A 19,527-nucleotide genomic window follows, 5' to 3' on the forward strand; every position below is an offset into this window, starting at 1 on the left:
TTCCTGCAGCTTACAATAAAAAAGTGGGAAAAGAAGAAGGAACTTGAGCTTCTGCAAATTTTAGTTGCCTTATGTGATTGTTACCCTTATGTAACACGTTGTCTCCTAGCTGATAAATCTCTTGCTTCTCACCGAGTATTTTGCAGTTCCCCTCCTTTGGAGTTCCGATAAAGCGAAAGAAGACAGAGCAGTAATTACTGCTATTGCCTTGAGTGAGTTATGTCATGTTGTACTCTCCTCTGCGCCTGAGCTGAAACACTGGGGACCTCTTTTATGCTGTTGTCTTCTGCTCTGATTTACAGTCTCCTCCAGCGACAAATTTGCCAGACCTGGAAGCACACAGAAAATGGTAGGTTAAACTTTCGTTTTAAATTTGCTCTTAGGTCTCTTTGACTGCAACTGTTGTGGAAGACTTTCAAGAAAATATTCTCCTTTTCTGCTTTCTAAACGTCCAAACTTACTGTTGTGGTTAGAAGCTGCAATACGTAATGACAGGAAAGGAAAGCATTTCTTTGTGCTAATACTAACTGGCTAGCAGTGAATTGTACTAGTGTGCTACAGAACGAGCATCGTAATGTCTTTTTGAATTGCTAGAACTTCTGAGATGTTCCTTTTTCTCTAAACTTTCCCCCTTTTGCCTCTAAAAATACACATGGAACACCTAGCGAAAAACTTCCTTTGGGAACCTCTAGCTGTATCGTTACTGAATATTTGAAGAATACCCAAAATCCTTATGGGTTTGTGCATGTGCTAGTTAATATCAGGAGATTACTGCTTTCTGAACTTCTTATAAAGCCCAGCGTAGATCACAGAGAGAAGGATGGTGCACATGCACACTCCAGCTGTACGTGTAAACCAGCTTCTCATTGCAAAGATGTGGCACAAGTCAGCGTTGCTTCTTTCTTCTAATTGAACCGATCTTTTTTATTTGTTCTGGTACTATAACAGACACCAAGCGGTACGCATGCAAATAGTTAGACGCAGCACCAGAATGTAACAGTTTACAGTTAAAATAGCAAATGCATTAAAAGGGTGTTGGGAAACAGAAGGATATACAAAGAAACGAAGCACAAAGATGGCAGGAGCTTGGCTGGCTCTGCAACAACACTTAGGTTCCTAAAAATACTGCAGTACGTGAGAGTTCAAAATCCGAACATCGCAAAAGCCTTTTGTGACTTCTTAAGACACCTACAAACATCTTCATGAAGACTTTTAAGGCCCAGATTCCTTGCACCTGATTTTCGGCACCTAAAGCTGCGGTGTTAGACTCTGTTTGGCGTGTAGTCAGGCAGAGCTCCCTCCACGTTCAGAGCTGAGCAGCGCCTGCAGAGGGGCCTCTCTCTCCTCTCTCCCGCTCTCTCTTGAATGCCAGTGCAGCCCAGGGCCATGAATTGAGGAACTTGGGTAAGCTCCTAAAATCAAGTGTGTGAGTGCAGCAGCCAAGTATGAGTTCACACAGACAGTTTGTGGTGGTTTAGATTGCAGTCTGCCCTTGCCCAAGTCCTGCTCCAGTGCTTGGACAGAGGGGTTTACTTTGGTTTAGCAAATCGTTACAGCTTGGTTGTGATGAACGTTTCCTCAAGAGCAGCAAATCTGTGGCTTGAGCCCCGGTTAGCAGCAGAGGTTTACCTTCCTTCTTTTAAAGGAAGGCAGGCTGCTGGAGTTTGATCCTTGGTGGTTGTCACTATTCCCTCGGTGGCTGCAGGTACCGTGACCGTGGCTGGCGAAGGTCGGCATGTCATGGTCTGCTGTGGTACACATCGACGGATAAAATAAATGGCATCCATGTGATGGAGTGACATGTCCCGCAGTGCAGAGAGTCTCTACCGTTTCCCTGCCACCTCTCTGCCGTGCTCCATGGGCCCCTGCCTTGGTTAACAACCCAGACCCCTGGTATGTTGGTCTGGTAAAACAAGAGACGGAGATAGGCAGGAGCTGGGGCACCACGGGCCACTCAGTTTGGATAGGCACTCTCTGGTTTTTCATTCATCTAATAAAGTCTTTTACAAGCATAATATAGTGTGTCCCTTCAAAAAGAAGGACGGGACATATTTACAATATTTACAAGAGCACATCCAGATTTTTCTTTGGCAATGTGCCTTTTCATTCAAAGAAAGACCTTCAGTTTTCCATGTAATTAATATCAATGGTAGAGCCCTTCCTTCTCCCTCCCACATCCCTGCTGATAGTAGTGGAGGAAAAAGAGTTCTAAAAAAAAAAGCCAGGACGATGGGAGGAAATGAATGCATTTTATCTTGTCCAACTTGGCTGCCCACTTACTTGGGTTATTCTTATTCAACATTTTCATCCAAATGCTCTTCTATATCAGGAACTCAGAAAAGTTCATCATCCTCTTAAGTTGATTGGCTAGACCATACTGAAGACACTGGTGAACTGTCTTACCCAGTAGGCTCCATCTGGGTGAGTTTCCAAAGTGCATTTTTCTAAACCAAATGAAGGTTATTTCAATTCTCAACAAACGTCTTCACAAAAGTTGAAAATAATGAAATGTGAATTCACAGGCATGGCCTGGTTAGTCCAGATGAAGAAAGCACGGTAGCACTTCCTGACATGGGGAAAGGAAATCATGGTAGATTGAAAACTGTGGTGGAGTACAGTACCAGGTTACACTAAATTCGAGGTCTGCTGTGGACTTCTATATTTTTTCCTTCCACATTGAAACTTTGTTTTAAAAGGCTGACTGAAGGAATCCACAGAGTCACTCCTTTTGGCTGTTGAATCCAAATAGCAGAAGTGTGATGCTGTGTGACACTTGATCTGGCTTCTCTCACATCTGCTGCCCTGATAAGTCATTAGACCACTCCTCCAGATACACAGACACATAGGCAGATTTAGCATCGTTATCTATGGTAACGCAGAAATGCAAAGTTATATGAAGGACACAGTGGTCTAAGTAAACAGAGTGTACCACAGGAAGCCTCACTTAATCTCAGAGTCTGTGTCACCTGCCAAGGAATGTCTTAGGCAACGCTCCACAGGGGTTTCACATACTGTTTGAGCGAGTCTTTATATATTCTTGTGTCACAGCTAAAGAGAAAAAACATTTCTGTGTAGCTTGAACACTTTACCTGATGATCTGATTTTCAGCTGCCTAACTGGGTATTCGCATTTAGTCCATGTTGTTCCATGCACAACTAATTCCGATTATTTAAGAGCACTCTGTGTGCCATGCATCTACAGGTCTTCAACACTGAGTTTCCCAGGGAGAAATGATGATGTTGAATATTGTGGCGTTTATTATACTTAAATCTCTTGACTAACACTAGACACAGAGAGTGAAGAAGCTGTACAAGGCCACAAAATGGTCATGGCCTCTCTTCCTGTGCAAGGCAAGCCAAGGCTGGCAGCCTGCTTGCCTGGCTTGCTGCCTCTGGACAGAGGGACAGGCTTTTTTTGACACTGCCTGCTGCTTAGGAAGTAACTAGTATGGTGTAAAATATTAAAAGTTTATTGGTCTTCCCATGATACACATAAATATATAAAGTAGGCAAGACCACAAGGACTTGACAGATACAAAGTGTGTTTTGGAAGGTTCTTTAAACGTCTGTAGGATTTTGGCTCCAACTCTTTACTGAGTATGAATCTTATATGAGACATGCTTGATCTTAAATTGATTTTCATTTTTGATTTTCATTTTTACACTTTTTACAGTGCACTCTTGTCTCTCTGTCCTTATTGGACAGAGAAAATGCAAGCTGGTATTAAATCATACGGAAGTAAAGCCATTGACTGGCTTAGGTCAATCATTCATCCATTCTAACACTCACTAGAGGAAGAATCCTTATGACAATGTGAAATTTGAATTGGGCACTCACCTGTTTGTCAGTATGGTTTGGAAAATTTACACTAACTTTGAAGTGACTAGAGATTTTCTCTGTCATATGCTTCGAAAAATTAACTTTCCTCATTTATGCTATTATACGATGGCAATCTGCTGGATGTTTAAAACTGCTTGTTTCCCCTTAAAAAAAAGAATATTCACAGAGTTGTAGCCTATAATCACCTGCCTTGTAATTTTTTCAGTAATTTTTTTTAATGATTCATTATAAATAATGTGATCTTTTTCTTATCACTACAATACTTAGTGATAAGAAAATAAGTGATAAGAAAATAAATCATACCAATATACGCCTTCCCCAAACTTACAATCCTACCTGCCTATCCACTTCTATCCAGTGTGAGAGTCAGGACCCCACGTTAGCTGCATATTTAGTCATACACAGTACATAGTTGATTTGGTGTCCTACGACATGTTCTCATTGCATTAAAAGAAGCATGGCAAGCAGGTCAAGGGAGGTGATTCTACCCCTCTGCTCCACTCTCATGAGACCTTACCTGCAGTACTGCATCCAGCTCTGGAGCTGCTGGCATAAGAAGCACATGGACCTATTGGAGCAGGTCCAGAGAAGGGCCACAAAGATGATCAGGGTACTGGAGCACCTCTCCTATGAGGACTGGCTAAGAGAGTTAGGGTTGTTCTGCCTGGAGAAAAGAACGCTCCAGGGAGAACTTACAGTGGCCTTCCAGTACCTAAAGGTACTACAGGAAAGACGGTGAAGGGCTCTTTATCAGGGAGATTTAGATTAGGTATTAGGAAGAAGTTCTTTACACTAAGGGTGGTGAGAATCTGGAACAGGTTTCCCTGAGAAGTTGTGGATGCCCCATCCCTGGAAGTGTTCAAGGCCAGGCTGGATGGGGCTTTGAGCAGCCTGGTCTGGTGGGAGGTGTCCCTACCTATGGCAGGGGTGTTGAAACCAGATGATCTTTAATGTCCCTTCCAACTGAACCATTCTATGATTCTATGATGATTCTAAATTAATACCTCCCTACATCCTTATTTTTAGGTACCTCATGAAAAGATGTCAAATGCATCACCATTTCTCTTGCTCTTCCTATTTCCGATGCTGCTGTCAGGAGCTTGGTTTCCCAAAAGTTTACCCTGTGATGTTAAAGCCTTTGAAAGTACTGTGACAGTGGACTGCACCGATCGCCGTCTCACCGAAATCCCCAGAGGGATCCCTGTAAATGCTACCAACCTTACCCTGAGTATTAACGATATCCCTCATATCTACCCAACATCTTTTGCTCATCTTCACAACCTCGTGGAGATTGACTTCAGATGCAACTGTGTGCCTGTCAAACTGGGACCCAAAGATAATATATGCACCAAGAGACTGAAGATCGAGAATGGCAGTTTTTCTGCCCTGACAAGATTGAAGTCATTGTATTTGGATGCAAACCAGCTGTTGGAAATACCCCGCAGCCTTCCTCCTGCTTTAAGTCTGCTGAGCCTGGAAGCAAACAGCATCTTTTCTATCCAAAGAGCCAACTTGTCGGAGCTAGGTAACATAGAAGTATTGTATCTGGGACAGAACTGTTACTACCGTAACCCATGCAATGTTTCATTTGAAATTGAAAAAACAGCCTTTCTGGAGCTGAAAAAATTAACAATCCTATCCCTAAAGTCTAATAACTTAACTCATATTCCACCCAATTTGTCACCTACTTTAAAGGAACTGTACATTTACAATAACATGATTCAAGTAGTTCAAGAACAGGATTTAAGTGCCCTTCACAACCTGGAAATTCTTGATCTCAGTGGTAATTGCCCACGTTGCTATAACGCTCCATATCCTTGTACTCCCTGCCCCAAGGGCACAATTGAGATTCATTCAAGGGCTTTCTTTTCCTTGAAAAGTTTAAGAATTTTGAGACTTCACAGCAACTCTCTCCAGAGCATACCAAGCAGCTGGTTTAAAACCATCAAGAATCTCAAAGAGCTTGACCTGTCCCAAAATTTACTCTTAAAAGAGATAGGAGATGCTCAGTTTTTGCAGTTTATCCCCAGCCTTGTTGAGCTTGATCTGTCCTTTAATTTTGAACTGAAGATGTATTCTCCATTCTTGAACCTGTCTAAGACATTTTCCTCCCTCTCTAACCTGCAAACCCTGAGGCTCAGGGGTTATGTCTTTAATGAACTAAGAGAAAGAAATCTAGCTCCATTGCTCAGTCTTAGAAATCTTACCGTGTTGGATCTTGGGACTAATTTTATTAAAATTGCTGACTTGAAAGTGTTCAAGAAATTCCCAGCTCTTAAATTCGTAGATCTCTCAGTGAATAAAATTTCTCCTTCTTCAGGTGAAAACAACTTTCATGGGTTTTGCTCTAATCCTCGGATTTCAGGAGAGCAATACAACAGGCAAGTATTACAAGACATGCATTATTTCAGGTATGATGTGTACGGGCGAAGTTGCAGATCCAAAGACAAAGAGGCTGCTTCCTACCAATCTTCTGTTAAGGAAGAGTGCCGGAAATATGGAGAAACTCTGGATTTAAGCAGAAACAACATATTTTTCATTAATCCCTCAGACTTCCGGGGACTCGGTTTCCTCCGATGCCTCAACTTGTCAGGTAATGCAATAAGTCAGACCTTAAATGGAAGTGAATTCTCCTACTTGTCTGGATTGAAATATCTGGATTTTTCCAACAACAGGATTGACTTGCTATACTCAACTGCTTTCAAAGAGCTACAACTTTTAGAAATCCTAGACCTGAGCAATAACAACTATTATTTCTTGGCAGAAGGTGTAACTCACATGCTTAGTTTTATGAAAAACTTGTCCCATCTGAAGAAGCTGATGATGAACGAGAATGAGATTTCTACCTCTATTAACACAGGGATGGAAAGCCAGTCTCTTCAAATTTTAGAATTCAGAGGAAATCGTTTGGATGTTTTATGGATGGATGGGAATGCTAGATACTTGTCATTCTTCAAGAATCTGACCAGCCTGGAAAAACTGGATATTTCCTTCAACTCACTCAGTTTTTTCCCTCCGGATGCTTTTCAAGCTATGCCTCCAGAACTCAAGATCCTCAACTTAACCAATAACCGGATGAAGAGTTTCAACTGGGGAAACCTCCACTATCTGAAGAACCTGGTAACTCTGGACCTCAGCAATAACCTTCTGGCTACTGTTCCCCGAGAACTGTCCAATTGCTCTTCAACGCTCCAAGAACTGATGCTCCGAAACAATCGCATTCAACGACTAACTAAACACTTTCTCAGAGGTGCTTTTAAACTGAAATACTTGGACCTCAGCGCAAACAAGATCCAAATAATTAGGAAATCTAGCTTCCCTGAAAATGTCATTAACAACCTGAGGATGCTGCTTTTGCATGGCAATCCTTTCAAGTGCAATTGTGATGCCGTGTGGTTTGTTTGGTGGATCAATCAGACTCAAGTGACTATTCCTCTTCTGGCCACAGACGTGACCTGTGCGGGCCCAGGGGCACATAAAGGGAGGAGCGTGGTTTTCTTGGATCTGTACACCTGTGAGCTGGACACCTCGTATTTGATCCTGTACGCTCTGTCAGCTTCAACTGTCCTCGTCTTTATGGTGTTCACAGTGACGAGCCATCTCTATTTCTGGGATGTGTGGTATAGTTACCATTACTGCACCGCCAAGTTGAAGGGCTATCGGCGCTTATCTTTACCAGAGGCTTGCTACGATGCTTTTATCGCCTATGACAATAGAGATCCGGCTGTGAATGAGTGGGTGCTGACAGAACTGGTTGAAAGGCTGGAAGATCAAAAAGCCAGACAGTTCAATTTATGCCTGGAAGAAAGGGACTGGCTCCCAGGACAGCCCGTCTTTGACAACCTTTCCCAGAGCATTCAGCTGAGCAAAAAGACCATCTTTGTGCTGACCAACAAGTATATTAAAAGCGGCCGCTTCAAGACAACCTTCTACATGGCCCACCAGCGGCTTCTAGATGAAAAAATGGATGTCATCATCTTGATATTCCTTGAGAAGGTTTTGCAGAAGTCCCGGTACGTCCGGCTGAGGAAGAGGCTGTGCGGAAGTTCTGTCCTGGAATGGCCCACTAACCCTCGAGCTCAGCCCTACTTCTGGCAGTGCCTGAAAAATGCAATAGCTACCAACAATACTCTGGCTTACAACAGGCTACTCCAAGAAACTGTTTAGCTCTACTCTTCCCCGTAAATATTGTTATGATGCCCGGCGAGCAAATGATCCTAACCTTCGTTTGGAGAAACTGTCGAAATGCAGAGGATAAATGTAATTGTGTTATTGTTCCCCCAATCGAAATGCACAAACAGTCCTCAAGCTGATAGTTCACTTGTTTTGCTATGACAAGATTGAACAGAAACCGTTGCCGGCACAGATGTCTAGCTGACATGCACCTTGCTTGGCACTGATTGCTGCGCAGCAAGAGAAGATGCACTACCCACTGGAAGTCCCTGGTTTAGAACAGAATCACCACTTCCAGCTTTCAGTTTGCTGGAGGCCTCCAGCATCTCCTGTGGTTGAGTCAAGTGTGGGTGAGGCACTTGCTCAGCTTACTCTAGTACACAGACTGCCAGGAGGAGTTTGGCTGTGACGAGTTGCTGCTGTTCAGATCACTGTTGGAGTAAAGATGATTTTAATGGAACATGCTAGTTTCTGTATTTGGTGTATTTATGAAAAGCAAGAAAGGCATTTGGTGGCACTTTCCTCTCAGAAACTACCCAAAGCAAAGCCCGTGCTTTGATTTTAGGACTGGGGAAAATGTAAGAATGATTATCTTTTCATCTCAGGCTTACAGCTGCTGAGCTTTCACCTTCTGTCTGCGTGGGCAACAGCCATAACCACTGGGGAAAGGGGGTGGGTCTGCCCTCAGGGACTTGGGTGTGGGCAGTGGGGAGCTCTCCCGCTGTTGCATTGTCAAAAAGCTCATAAATCTGAGGAGACTTGAAGAATGTGTATGGGCTAAAATAGGAAGGTATGTGAGAAACAAATTCCGAAGGGTTTGCAGGCTGTGGGTTGGAAGGAGTTAACACGGTAAACTTCACGTGGCCTTTCTGAGGATGAGGGGAGAAGTATTTTCTCCTCTTCCATTGAGAAGCATCCAAAGGGTGAATATGGCATGAGTAGCAATGCGTATGTATACAAAAGTCCAAACTTATGGCATGGTGAGGGGCCTATGTGTGTTGCAGCGCAAGACTGGGAAGTTGATCTTGAATAGCCATGTCACGTGGACATCAAAATATCTGAAGTACAGGTGAACAGCAACTGTGATAACCAAAGCTGTTCTTCATCAGTTGCTGTTTTCTTACAGAAATTGTACTAGACAAGGGCTGGACTTGGCATTAAGTCTACGTGACCTGGAAAGACCACACATGGAGTAGAAAAAGGAGAAAGAAGAGAAAGGTAGTGGAATATTGGCAAATTTTCAAATTTTTATAGTTCTTGGGGAATCATCAGAAAATGTGCTGTTTATTATTATGTTTATTATTATGATTAGTGTCGCACAAGAAGATTAATCAATGAATACTGGCAAGAAGCATCCTTATAGCATAGGTTTATATGAATACAAAATCCTCTTTTGTCTCTGATCTCCCTGTTTTTAAGAAATGACATATGAAGTGCTTGCAGGTGTCTCTCTGTGAGAATAATTTAAGTTAGAAGGGACCTCGGGAGGTTAAAGCTGGTCTAACTTCAACATAGCATTAGCTTGCTGAGGCGCTTGTTCTATAGGGGGGAGGCGCTATGTAGCAAACATGATATCCTGTAAAGGAACTTCATAACATCATCTTTAAAAAAAACCTGTGAAGATCAGCAGCCCTTCGTCTGTGGTAGAACTTGTTTTGGGGCAAGAGGCCCTCCAAAAGAGTGAACATATTTTTTGTCTTCTGAATATCCCCTGCCTTTTCATTTTCTCAGTCTTATTCTGAAAGTATCTGCCTGCAGAAAGCAGCTCTGTAACAGGCTGTTCATCTGAAAAAAATCAGGCACAAGCCAAATTTCTCCATTTACTCTGAACAAGATATTCAGGGCATTTAGGTTATAATTCTTCTCAGTTGCTTCTGGAGGAGCTCAGCTTCACTATATATATATATAAAGTTAGCCTCCTAATTTGGGAAGATAAATTGTGTGTCTAAATGCAGAAGACATACACATTAATCCACCATTATCTCCAGGAATATAAGTGGGAAAAATAAAGCACAGAGAAGTCAAATAATTTCCACTATGTCCATCTGCTGCTGATTAAACTGAAAAGGGAATCTGGATATCCAACTTATAAACGCAACCTGCGTGCATTCCTCGCTTAATGAGCACTTAGAGGTTATTTATACATGGGATTATTAAATTAGAAAAATAGCGAAAATTGAGGACGAAATGTGTACCAGGTGAGAAAGCCTTAATTTGGGTATGCAAAGTATGAGACAGTGCTAAGTTCTGTAAAACTGGCGTGGGTTTTTTTGTTTTGGTGGGAGAGTATCTTTGTTCAAGATATACAGTCCCGAGCCAAATAAATGGTATCAGAAGAGCCACTGACCTAAATCCATGGCCTTATCTCAACGAGGCATGCATCTGCGGCAACAGTAAGTCTGGTGGCACTAGATCAAGGCATGCAAGGGGATTCCTGGAGCCATGGAAATCCAAGGAAGAGCAGAGATACCTGACAGGAGCCGGCAGCTCTTGCGAGAGAGGCTGATATGGCTTGGACCTTGCCAGGAGGAACCATGGGAGACTGAAACGGCCCTAGGGAGTGCAAGCGAGCAGGAGCGCTGCCAACAGGGATTGAGAGGGCACAGGAGTTTGCACAGAAGGGTGCATGAGAAGGGCCCTGCACCCTGCTCATAGGCCCACATCCCAGGGAAGTGCTTGAGGTCTCTGCCAGGATGGTGGGCACTCACCTCAGAGTTAAAACCAACGTTTCTACAGAGAAAGCCTGTGAGATGTCTGATGCTTCCACCCAGGTGGAACAGGTAAGGAAGGAGACTCCAGTACAGATGGAAGGTTGTAATGAGTGCCCAGACCCTTCTGGGATCAGACCCTTCTGGGGTGCATTCAAAAGAGTGTGGCCAGCAGGTCGAGGGAGGTCATCCTCCCCCTCTACTCTGCCATGGTGAGGCCGCATCTGGAGTACTGTGTCCAGTTCTGGGCTCCCCAGTTCAAGAACGACAGGGAACTGCTGGAGAGAGTCCAGCTGAGGGCTGCAAAGATGATCAAAGGAATGGAGCACCTCTTGTATGAGGAAAGGCTGAGAGACCTGGGTCTGTTTAGCCTGAAAAAAAGGAGACTGAGAGGGGATCTTATCAATGCTTATAAATATCTAAAGGGCAGGTGTCAAGAGGATGGGGCCAGACTCTTTTCAGTGGTGCCTGGTGACAGGACAAGGGGCAACGGACACAAGCTAGAACGCAAGAAATTCTATCTCAGCATGAGGAAAAATTTCTTTACTTTGAGGATAACAGAGCATTGGAACAGGCTGCCCAGAGCAGTTGTGGAGTATCCTTCTCTGGAGACATTGAAAACCTGCCTGGATGCATTCCTGTCCAGCCTGCTCTAGGTGAACCTGCTTTGGCAGGGAGGTTGGACTAGATGATCTCCAAACGTCCCTTCCAACCCCTTCAATTCAGTGATTCTGTGATTTACCTGGAGAAAAGGTAAGTACCTGCAATAGATGTGCACAGGTTGATGATCTGTTGTATCAGGTGGCCGAATTGCAGGGAACAGTTAAAAGGCTTCACAGTATTAGAGGGGCTGAGATGGAGATAGATAAGTGGTTACAGAACCATGCTCCTGTGCCAGATACCACAGATAATGAGGCACCTTGGACCCTGGTGACCCACAAAAGCAGGACTCTGCTTCAATTCCCAACCTCCAACATTACAAGGAAAAGCAGATATGAAGCTTTAACAGCTGTTGACAGCCAAGAGCAAGGTCTACAAGGAGAAACTGAACCAGAAGCACACAGTGGATACTGCGTAAAGAAACGATGAGTGCTTGTAGTGAGTGACTGTCTCTTAAGGGGCACTGAGGTACCCATCTGCCGGCCTGACAGGGAGACATGGGAGGTATGCTGCCTTCTGGGAGCTAAGGTCCAAGATGTTGCCGAGAGGGGGCCACAACTTGTCAAATGCACATTGCTACCCTTTCATGTGGGCACAAATGACACTGCAAGCTGGAACCTGGGCACAATCAAGGAAGACTACAGAGCCCTGGGGGTGGAAGCAAAAAGTATCGGTGCCCAAGTTATCCGTTATTCCGTTTTACCAGTTAGAGGAAAAGGTGCAGCCAGAAATAAACGTATAATGCAAATCAACTTCTGGCTTTGTGGCTGGTGCTGTCGTGAGGGTTTTGGTTTTTATGACAATGGGACATTCTTTGATGACTATAGCTTGTTCAGAAGGGATAGGATCCACCTGTCTAGAAGAGGCAAGGGAATCTTTGACAGCAAGCTGGACAACTTGGTGAGATGGACTAAACTGAAGGACTTGGGGGGTGGGGTCCAAAGTGGCAATGCTCACACCACTGCAACCAACTGGGGGTTAAGCCAGGCCAATAAGAGCAGTGACAAATATTCCTTAGCTGCCTCCCAAGATGGGAACCAGAAGACCAACCACCTCAAGGGTGTATGTATACCAGTGCATGCTGCCTGGGGAACAAACAGCAAACAGGAGAAAGTGGAGCTCCATGCCCAGTCAGAAAGTTACGCTATCATAGCAATAACTGAAACATGGTGGGACAACTCACGTGACTGGAGGATTGGGATGGATGGCTATAGGCTGTTTCATAAAACAGGCAGGGAAGAAGAGGAGCAGTAGTCACGTTCTACGTTAAGGATAACCTTGAATGTATAGAAGTCAACTACGGTGATTATGGAAGCCCTATCAAATGCCTCTGGGACAAGATCAGAGGGGTTGTCTCCAAGTGGGATCTTACAGTAAGAATCTGCTACTGACCTCCAAACCAAGATGATAAGGCCAACAATGCAATATTTGGGTCATTTAAGCAAGCTTCGGGTAAACAGAACCTGGTTCTTATGGATGACTTTAATTACCCAAACATTTGTTGGAAGAACAATACAGCAGCTCACATGTCATCCATCAAGTTCCTGGAATGTGTAGAGGACAGCTTCCTTATACATATGTCAGACGTGCCACCCAGGAATGAGGCACTGCTGGACTTGCTACTCACAAACCAAAAAAACTTGCTTTGTAGTATCTTGGTTAGTGATAGCCTTGGCTGAAGTGATCACAATATTGTGGAGTTTGAGATCCTGCTAAGCACGCTGAAGGTTAGTACTAAGAAAAAGGTTTTAGATTTTAGAAGAGCAAACTTCAGCTCACTCAGAGCTCAGTTGCGAGGGATCCCGTGGGAAGCTTCCATGGAGCTAGTCATTGCTGGGAGTTTTTCAAGAACACTCTCCTGGAAGCACAAAAACAGTTCCTCCCCTTTAAAGGTATGGGAAATAGGCAGAGCAAGAGAGCAAGAGACCCCCTTGGCGTAACTGTGAGCTTCTGAGTCTACTCAAAACCAAAGGAGAAGCGTACCAGACACAGAGGATGAATACCCATTGAGAACTACAAGGGTATTACCAGGGTGTGCAGAGATGCAGTTAGAAAAGCAAAAGCTCAGGTTGAATTGAATCTGGACAGAGACATCAAAAAATACAAGAAAGGGTTCTTCAGGTATGTAAACAACAAGCAGAAACAGAAGGAAAATATTCTTCACCTCTGTCTTTATCAGCACTGATGGGCCCCAGGCCTTGGGAACAAAAATTCAGGTTGATGCAAACACGGACCCACCATCGGTGAAGGAAGAGTTGGTATTGCAGGAGCTTGACCCCTGCAAATCAATGGGCCCTGACATTATCCACCCGAGGGTGTTAAGAGAGCTGTCTGATGTCATTGCGATGCCTCTTTCCATAATCTTTGAGAAGTCGCGGAGACTGGGGGACGTCCCAGAAAACTGGAAGAAGGCTAATGTCACTCCTATCTACAAGAAGGTCTTAGAGGAGGATCCAGTAAATTGTAGGCCCATCAGTCTTACTTCAGTCCCTGGGAAAGTTATGGAACAAATCCTCTTGGGGGCTATCACAAGTCAAATGAAGCACATGACTGAGAAAAATCAGCATGGATTCATCAAGGGCAAATCATGCATGACAAACCTGATCACCCTCTACAACAAAATAACCTGCTGCATTGATTTGGTGTGAGTGGTGGACATTGTCTACCTGGATTCTCCAAGGCTTTCAACACAGTTCCCCACTTGTCCTAGAGAAACTGATGCGGTACAGTCTAGACAAGTGGTCTGTGTGGTAGGTGTGGAACTGGTTGGCAGGCCACACATGGAGGGTGGTGGTAAATAGCTCCTTTTCAAACTGGCAACCTGTCACAAGTGGGGTCCCCCAGGGATCGATTCTGGGCCCAACGCTGTTTAATATCTTCATAAGTGATCTGGATGATGGGATCAAGTGTACCCTGATGAATTTTGCTAATGATACCAAGCTGAGTGGGGAAGCGGACATTTTGGAAGGGCTAGTCACCCTGCAGGAAGACCTGGATAGGCTGGAAGAATACACTAACGAGAACCTTATGGAGTCCAACAAGAACAAGTGTAAGGTCTTGCCCCTGGGAAAACATAGTCCAAGAGTGCAGCACAGGCTGGGATCTACCTGGCTGGGGAGCAGCTGGGTGGAAAGGGACCTGGGGGTTTCCCCAACAAGCTCAATATGAGGGAACAGTGTGCTGCTGCGGCAGAGAAAGCCAACAGGATGCTGGGTTGCATCAAGGGCATCACCTACTCTACTCGGCGTTTGTCAGGCCATACCTGGAATGCTGTGTTCAGTTTTGGTCCCTGCTGTGCAAAAAAGATGTGGACAGGCTGGAGAGGGTCTGGAGAAGGGCCACGAAGATGATCAAAGGACTGGGAAGCCTGCCATATGAGGAAAGGCTGAGAGAACTGGGCTTGTTCAGCCTTGAGAAAAGGAGGCTTATGGGAGACCTTATCACCATGTTCCAGTATTTAAAGGGTGGCTACAAAGAAGATGGAGACTCTCTTTTTACAAGGAGTCACATGGAAAAGATGAGGAGTAATGGGTGCAAGTTACTCCTAGGAAGATTCCGGTTGGGCACAAGAGGAAATTTTTTCCCAGTGAGAACAATCAGCCATTGGAATAATCTCCCCAGGGAAGTGGTGGATTCCCCGACACTGGAAACTTTTAAAATTCAGTTGGACAGGGTGCTGGGCCATCTTGTCTAGACTGTGCTTTTGCCAGGAAAGGTTGGACCAGATGATCCTTGAGGTCCCTTCCAACCTGGTATTTTTTGATTCTGTGATCTCTCTGCACTTTACTTTCCTTCCTTTATTGTTACTGAAACATATTGCTAATGGAAAAATTCTCAGCAAAAGAAGACCTAGGTAACTGAGCTTTATTTAAAAAGAAACACACACAAAATCAAAACCATCTTTGCTGGTACAAATTCAGAAACATTTGAGGAGGGAAAGTTTCAGTTTTTTTCTAGCAAGGGCATTATTGAAGGACTGACAACAGATTTATATAGTTATGGAAAATCTGGCATGCTTGTAACATGTAAGGTTTCCACTTTGGGTTTCTAAATCTTTTTCTGGATATTTTCTTTCATTTTACAAGCTAAGTTCCAGTCTCACTGCTTATCTGTTGGGTTTATCTATGTCATACTCTGCATAGTAATATCTGCAACTCTGGTATCGTATATTTTATCTATATTTTATTAAAATTCCACAAGAATGAGAGGTTCTGGAAGCATGTGTTGCTTAAAAACACACATGCCCAATCTTGTATTTTCCTACAGATGTAGTACTTTCAATTAAAGAGAAAAACTGTCAATGACAACTTTGTGAATATGTCTTCTTTTCCTGCCCTATTTTTTTTTCTTTGCTAAGTGAAGAACTCAATTGAAATCTGATTTTTAACTGACATCCCTCAGTGACAAATTACTCTCAGTATACAAGAACGAAGGAAAAACTCCCAAAATATAAAACAAGAGGGTTTTTACCTTATATTCTTGTTTTCTTGTTTGCAGAGATTCTTCCTCATCAGTTACCCAGAATATTTGAGATCCACAAGTCTATATGGAAGAATTATATTCATACATGATTATGCTTTTGAACATTTCAGCTGAATGCTGCATTCTATTCATAATAAAATCTCTTTACCTAATTACCTAAATACCTTGGACTATGGCTTATCTTATTTTTAGTCCTAGTATTAACCTAAGAGAAACTCAGTCACTAACCTGTGCTCTGGTTTCTCTATCCTGAACTCCCATTCATGATACAAAAGTAAGAACTTCCGAAAAATAAATGTATTGACCCTTGATCCCTTTGAAAAACAAATCTCAAAACCCTTCCATAATTCCCCGTGGTTTCTCACCTCACATGTTCTTCTCAGGTGTTCCACAGCATCACCGTCACAGAAGCTATCATGTCCTAAAACTCACCTCATGCAGCAGTGGCATCAGCTCATCAAAATCCTGGAGCTTTGAAAACCAACAAGCAATTTGGGCTCCTGCAAGAAGAGGAAGGAGAAGTGATGCATAGCCTATACTTAACTCCAGGAAACTTAGACACCAGTGTGCTGAAGAGGAAGTAGCAGCTAGCGGCTTTAGCTTCCAGCCTTGTGATATCACTGGAACCACATTTTCTGTTATTTCACCTTGGATATCTCCTGTAATTCTACGTGAGGCTCATTCCAGCCTCTGGCATGACAAAAGATGAAGCCCCTCATGTGGATGACCATCCTGGGTTTTGGTTTTGATGTGCACCTTAGTTGGGTCTGGAAAGGGAGAGGGAAGGGTGAGGGAGCTGCGTGGGCTGTAGGTGGGCATGTCAGCTCAGCAGTGGCTGGGAGAGGGACATGCTGCACTTTTAAGGATAACTCTACGTTTTGTAAACATTGTGAAACAAGTCCCAGAGTAAGTGACACAAATAAAGAATAAATTATGGCATTAATTTAGTTGTGTAATACTTATCCTCCACCCTACAAGTCCTATTTTCCCACTTGTTCCAATTAAGAAAAGGAACAACGTTACAACTGTGGGCAATGCTTCCTAAACACATTCATAAGGACCAGGAAAGATGTCTCTAAGATACTTCTCAATCACAATTGCCACATATATTTAAGGATTAAATCAAAGACAACAGATTCCCTCTTAGACTGCTCCTTCCCAAGCTCTACTTCAGCTTCCCATGGCTGGCTGTGAATGAAACCCTGCTTTGAAGTCAGATCCAGTTATATAGAAAGTGCCTGGCAGAATATTTAATCCTCTGGACTACAAACTTTTTTTGGTTTTGAATTTCCTTGAGGCTGATGCGGCTGTAAGTGTGCGGATGCATGGGCTCCCAGGGGTGACATGCACCCTCTTTTGCTCTAACCCTGGTCCCAGAGCACCTGCCGGCACGGGGGCAGCTCTGCAGGTGACAGAGAAAGAGGAGCAAGCACCTCTGCAAAGAGTAGTTGTGGTGGAGCTCAGCTTTGCAGCAGCCAAGACCTTCTGAGGCTCTGGCCTTTGATCAAAGACACTAATCCCAGAGCAGTTATATATATATATATACACAAGTGTGTGTGTGTGTGTTTATTTGTGTATATATATGTATATCTAAAAAACTTCATCTGAAAAAAAAAAGAGTAATTTTTTATGTCATGGACCACAACAAGGATTCTTCAAACAACCCCAGTTTCGTTCATTTTTGTAAACAGCATACAAAAATCAGTTAATAAATCTCACAGAAAGAAAGAAAGTGGTTTATGTATTGAAAGGTAAAAAAAAGCCCTCAAGAAAGAGAACTTTTAGGGCAAGCTAAATATATAACTAGTTCTAAAGAAAAAGGAACTTAAGAGCACAAAAGAAAAGTATTTTCTCAAAGTAGTATTCTATTCTCAGGAAAAAAAAGAATTAACCAACAGTCCGAGTCTGGCACTGTTCTCAAGTATTTTCTTATATTAGTAATTTTGCATGCAATGAGTGACTTACTAATGTATATTGAGAAAGTAGTCGTTTCTCTTGGATAAGCCACTTCTTTTCAAAAAGCAAAAGAAAAGCTCTCCTTTTCTAATTTCTCATGGCAAGGCACTTGGAACTAGTTGGGACGATACCATGAGCGGAGGAGTAGCAAGGGAAAAGGGCAGATGCTCCACTTGCCCTCCCTGTGGGCAGCTGGCCTGCGTGCCAAAACTAAGAGAGAGCAGGTCAGGGTGCCCAAACCCAAATCCTGCCCTGAGCAGCTCCCCCCCCGGAGGAGCCAGGCTATCCCCAAGGAGTCCCAGGGGAGGTATCTTCCTCTTGTAGGATTCTGCACTGGGGGGCTAAAAAGGGGTAATGTGAATGCCTCCACCTGTCGAACTCTTCAGCCTAGACTGTCCTGCAGACTCACAAGTGCTCTCTAATACTCTTTCACAGGGAAAAATAAAGCTCACAGTTTTGGTCACCAGGCTCAACTGGTTTCTCATACCTATCTACACAGTCTTTTCTGATTCTGAGAAGAGGACTCCTCAGGATTTAAAAGGCAAACTTGGCACAACAGAGCCTAAGCCTCTTTGGCAATCCTCCTAGCTAGTCGTCTTTGGCTGCAGGTAGCGTTGTCATTTCACTGAGCATAAGCTTGAGAAGGATGAGCAGAGGCAGGGATTGAAGGACGAGGCAAATTCTGCAGACCCAAAGGCCACCTAAATGAAAGACGAACTAATCAAGATACCATGCAAAGAGCTCTTAATACCTCATTGCCTTGTAAATTTATTATTTTCTTTCCCTCTCATTTCCAAGTCTTCCTCTATGTGTCCTTAACTGTGATTTGTTGTGATTTGTTTTATACTGCATAATGTGCAGGGAGAAATAAAGTCTAAAATTATGCTAACTCCTGTTCATAAATTTCTCATAATGAATTTCTGATAAATTCTCTCTCCTTCTCTCCCTCTCTCCTTGTGTCTTGTTCTCTCTCAGTATGTCATCAAGCCTACAGCTGAGCACAATAGCTGTTGTGCCTTATTTATACGATGCAGTTATTTTTCATGGACAGAATTTTAAAATTTCTTGTAGTATAACTGAATGGAAAATGCACATTGGCAGAATGACACGATACATACTGGAGCATGACCAGAATTTGAATTCGATATATTTCTGTTCTTGGGGAAGAGTATCGTTGAGATGGTTAGTTCTTAGTGAATCCTCACATTCTCTGCCTGCTAATCACTACGTGCCCACCCACCCGTCAAGTGGACATAATGATTTTGCTTCTTATTTTTCTGAACGCTTTTTATTGATCTCCTCCCTTATCTCACTTTCACTTCCTATTTTGCGGGGGGCTTTTTCTGCAGAGCAAACAAATTGACTTAACGTTAATCTCAAATGTCTGTATTCTCTTTAGTCATTATGTTTTGTCCTCATTTCAGATGACAAAACAGCTCATGCTAACTCTTCAGTATGAGATATTTTACATGCATCCGTATGCGTATGCATTAAATGAAAGCATATCCAGGAAACAGCTTCATGTCATTTTACAATGATGCAGAAGACGCACGCCTATATTGCTTATCCAGACACATTCCTTCATCTCACTGCAGTAAAACAACTGGATTAGTTGCCAGCATCTGTTTGTCATTTCTACAAGTAAACAGTTATCTCCTTCAGCATAAATCCATATTTAATCTTTTTTTTTTTTTGTTAATTATGAAAGT

At 43.2% G+C, this 19,527-nt stretch overlaps 1 protein-coding gene and 1 long non-coding RNA gene across 3 annotated transcripts; one reads left to right on the forward strand and one right to left on the reverse strand.

Annotated features, from left to right (window-relative positions):
* Positions 1–202: 202 nt before the first annotated feature.
* On the reverse strand, positions 203–16,416 carry LOC134518693 (uncharacterized). 2 transcript variants are annotated; one of them, XR_010072036.1, is made up of 3 exons: positions 16,295–16,416; positions 15,851–15,922; positions 203–329 (listed from the first exon to the last, which is right to left on the reverse strand). It is a non-coding gene; the product is annotated as an uncharacterized LOC134518693 (long non-coding RNA). The 2 variants fall into 2 exon arrangements; XR_010072035.1 differs by having other exon boundaries at positions 16,228–16,355.
* LOC134518684 (toll-like receptor 7) lies at positions 213–8,574 on the forward strand. Its single transcript, XM_063341782.1, has 2 exons — positions 213–349; positions 4,866–8,574. The coding sequence occupies exons 1-2, from the start codon at positions 347–349 to the stop codon at positions 8,004–8,006; spliced, it is 3,144 nt and encodes a 1,047-aa protein (XP_063197852.1). The 5' UTR covers positions 213–346; the 3' UTR covers positions 8,007–8,574.
* Positions 16,417–19,527: the final 3,111 nt, after the last annotated feature.

Source organism: Chroicocephalus ridibundus, chromosome 1 (genome assembly GCF_963924245.1).
Source record: "Chroicocephalus ridibundus chromosome 1, bChrRid1.1, whole genome shotgun sequence".
Taxonomy (NCBI): domain Eukaryota; kingdom Metazoa; phylum Chordata; class Aves; order Charadriiformes; family Laridae; genus Chroicocephalus; species Chroicocephalus ridibundus.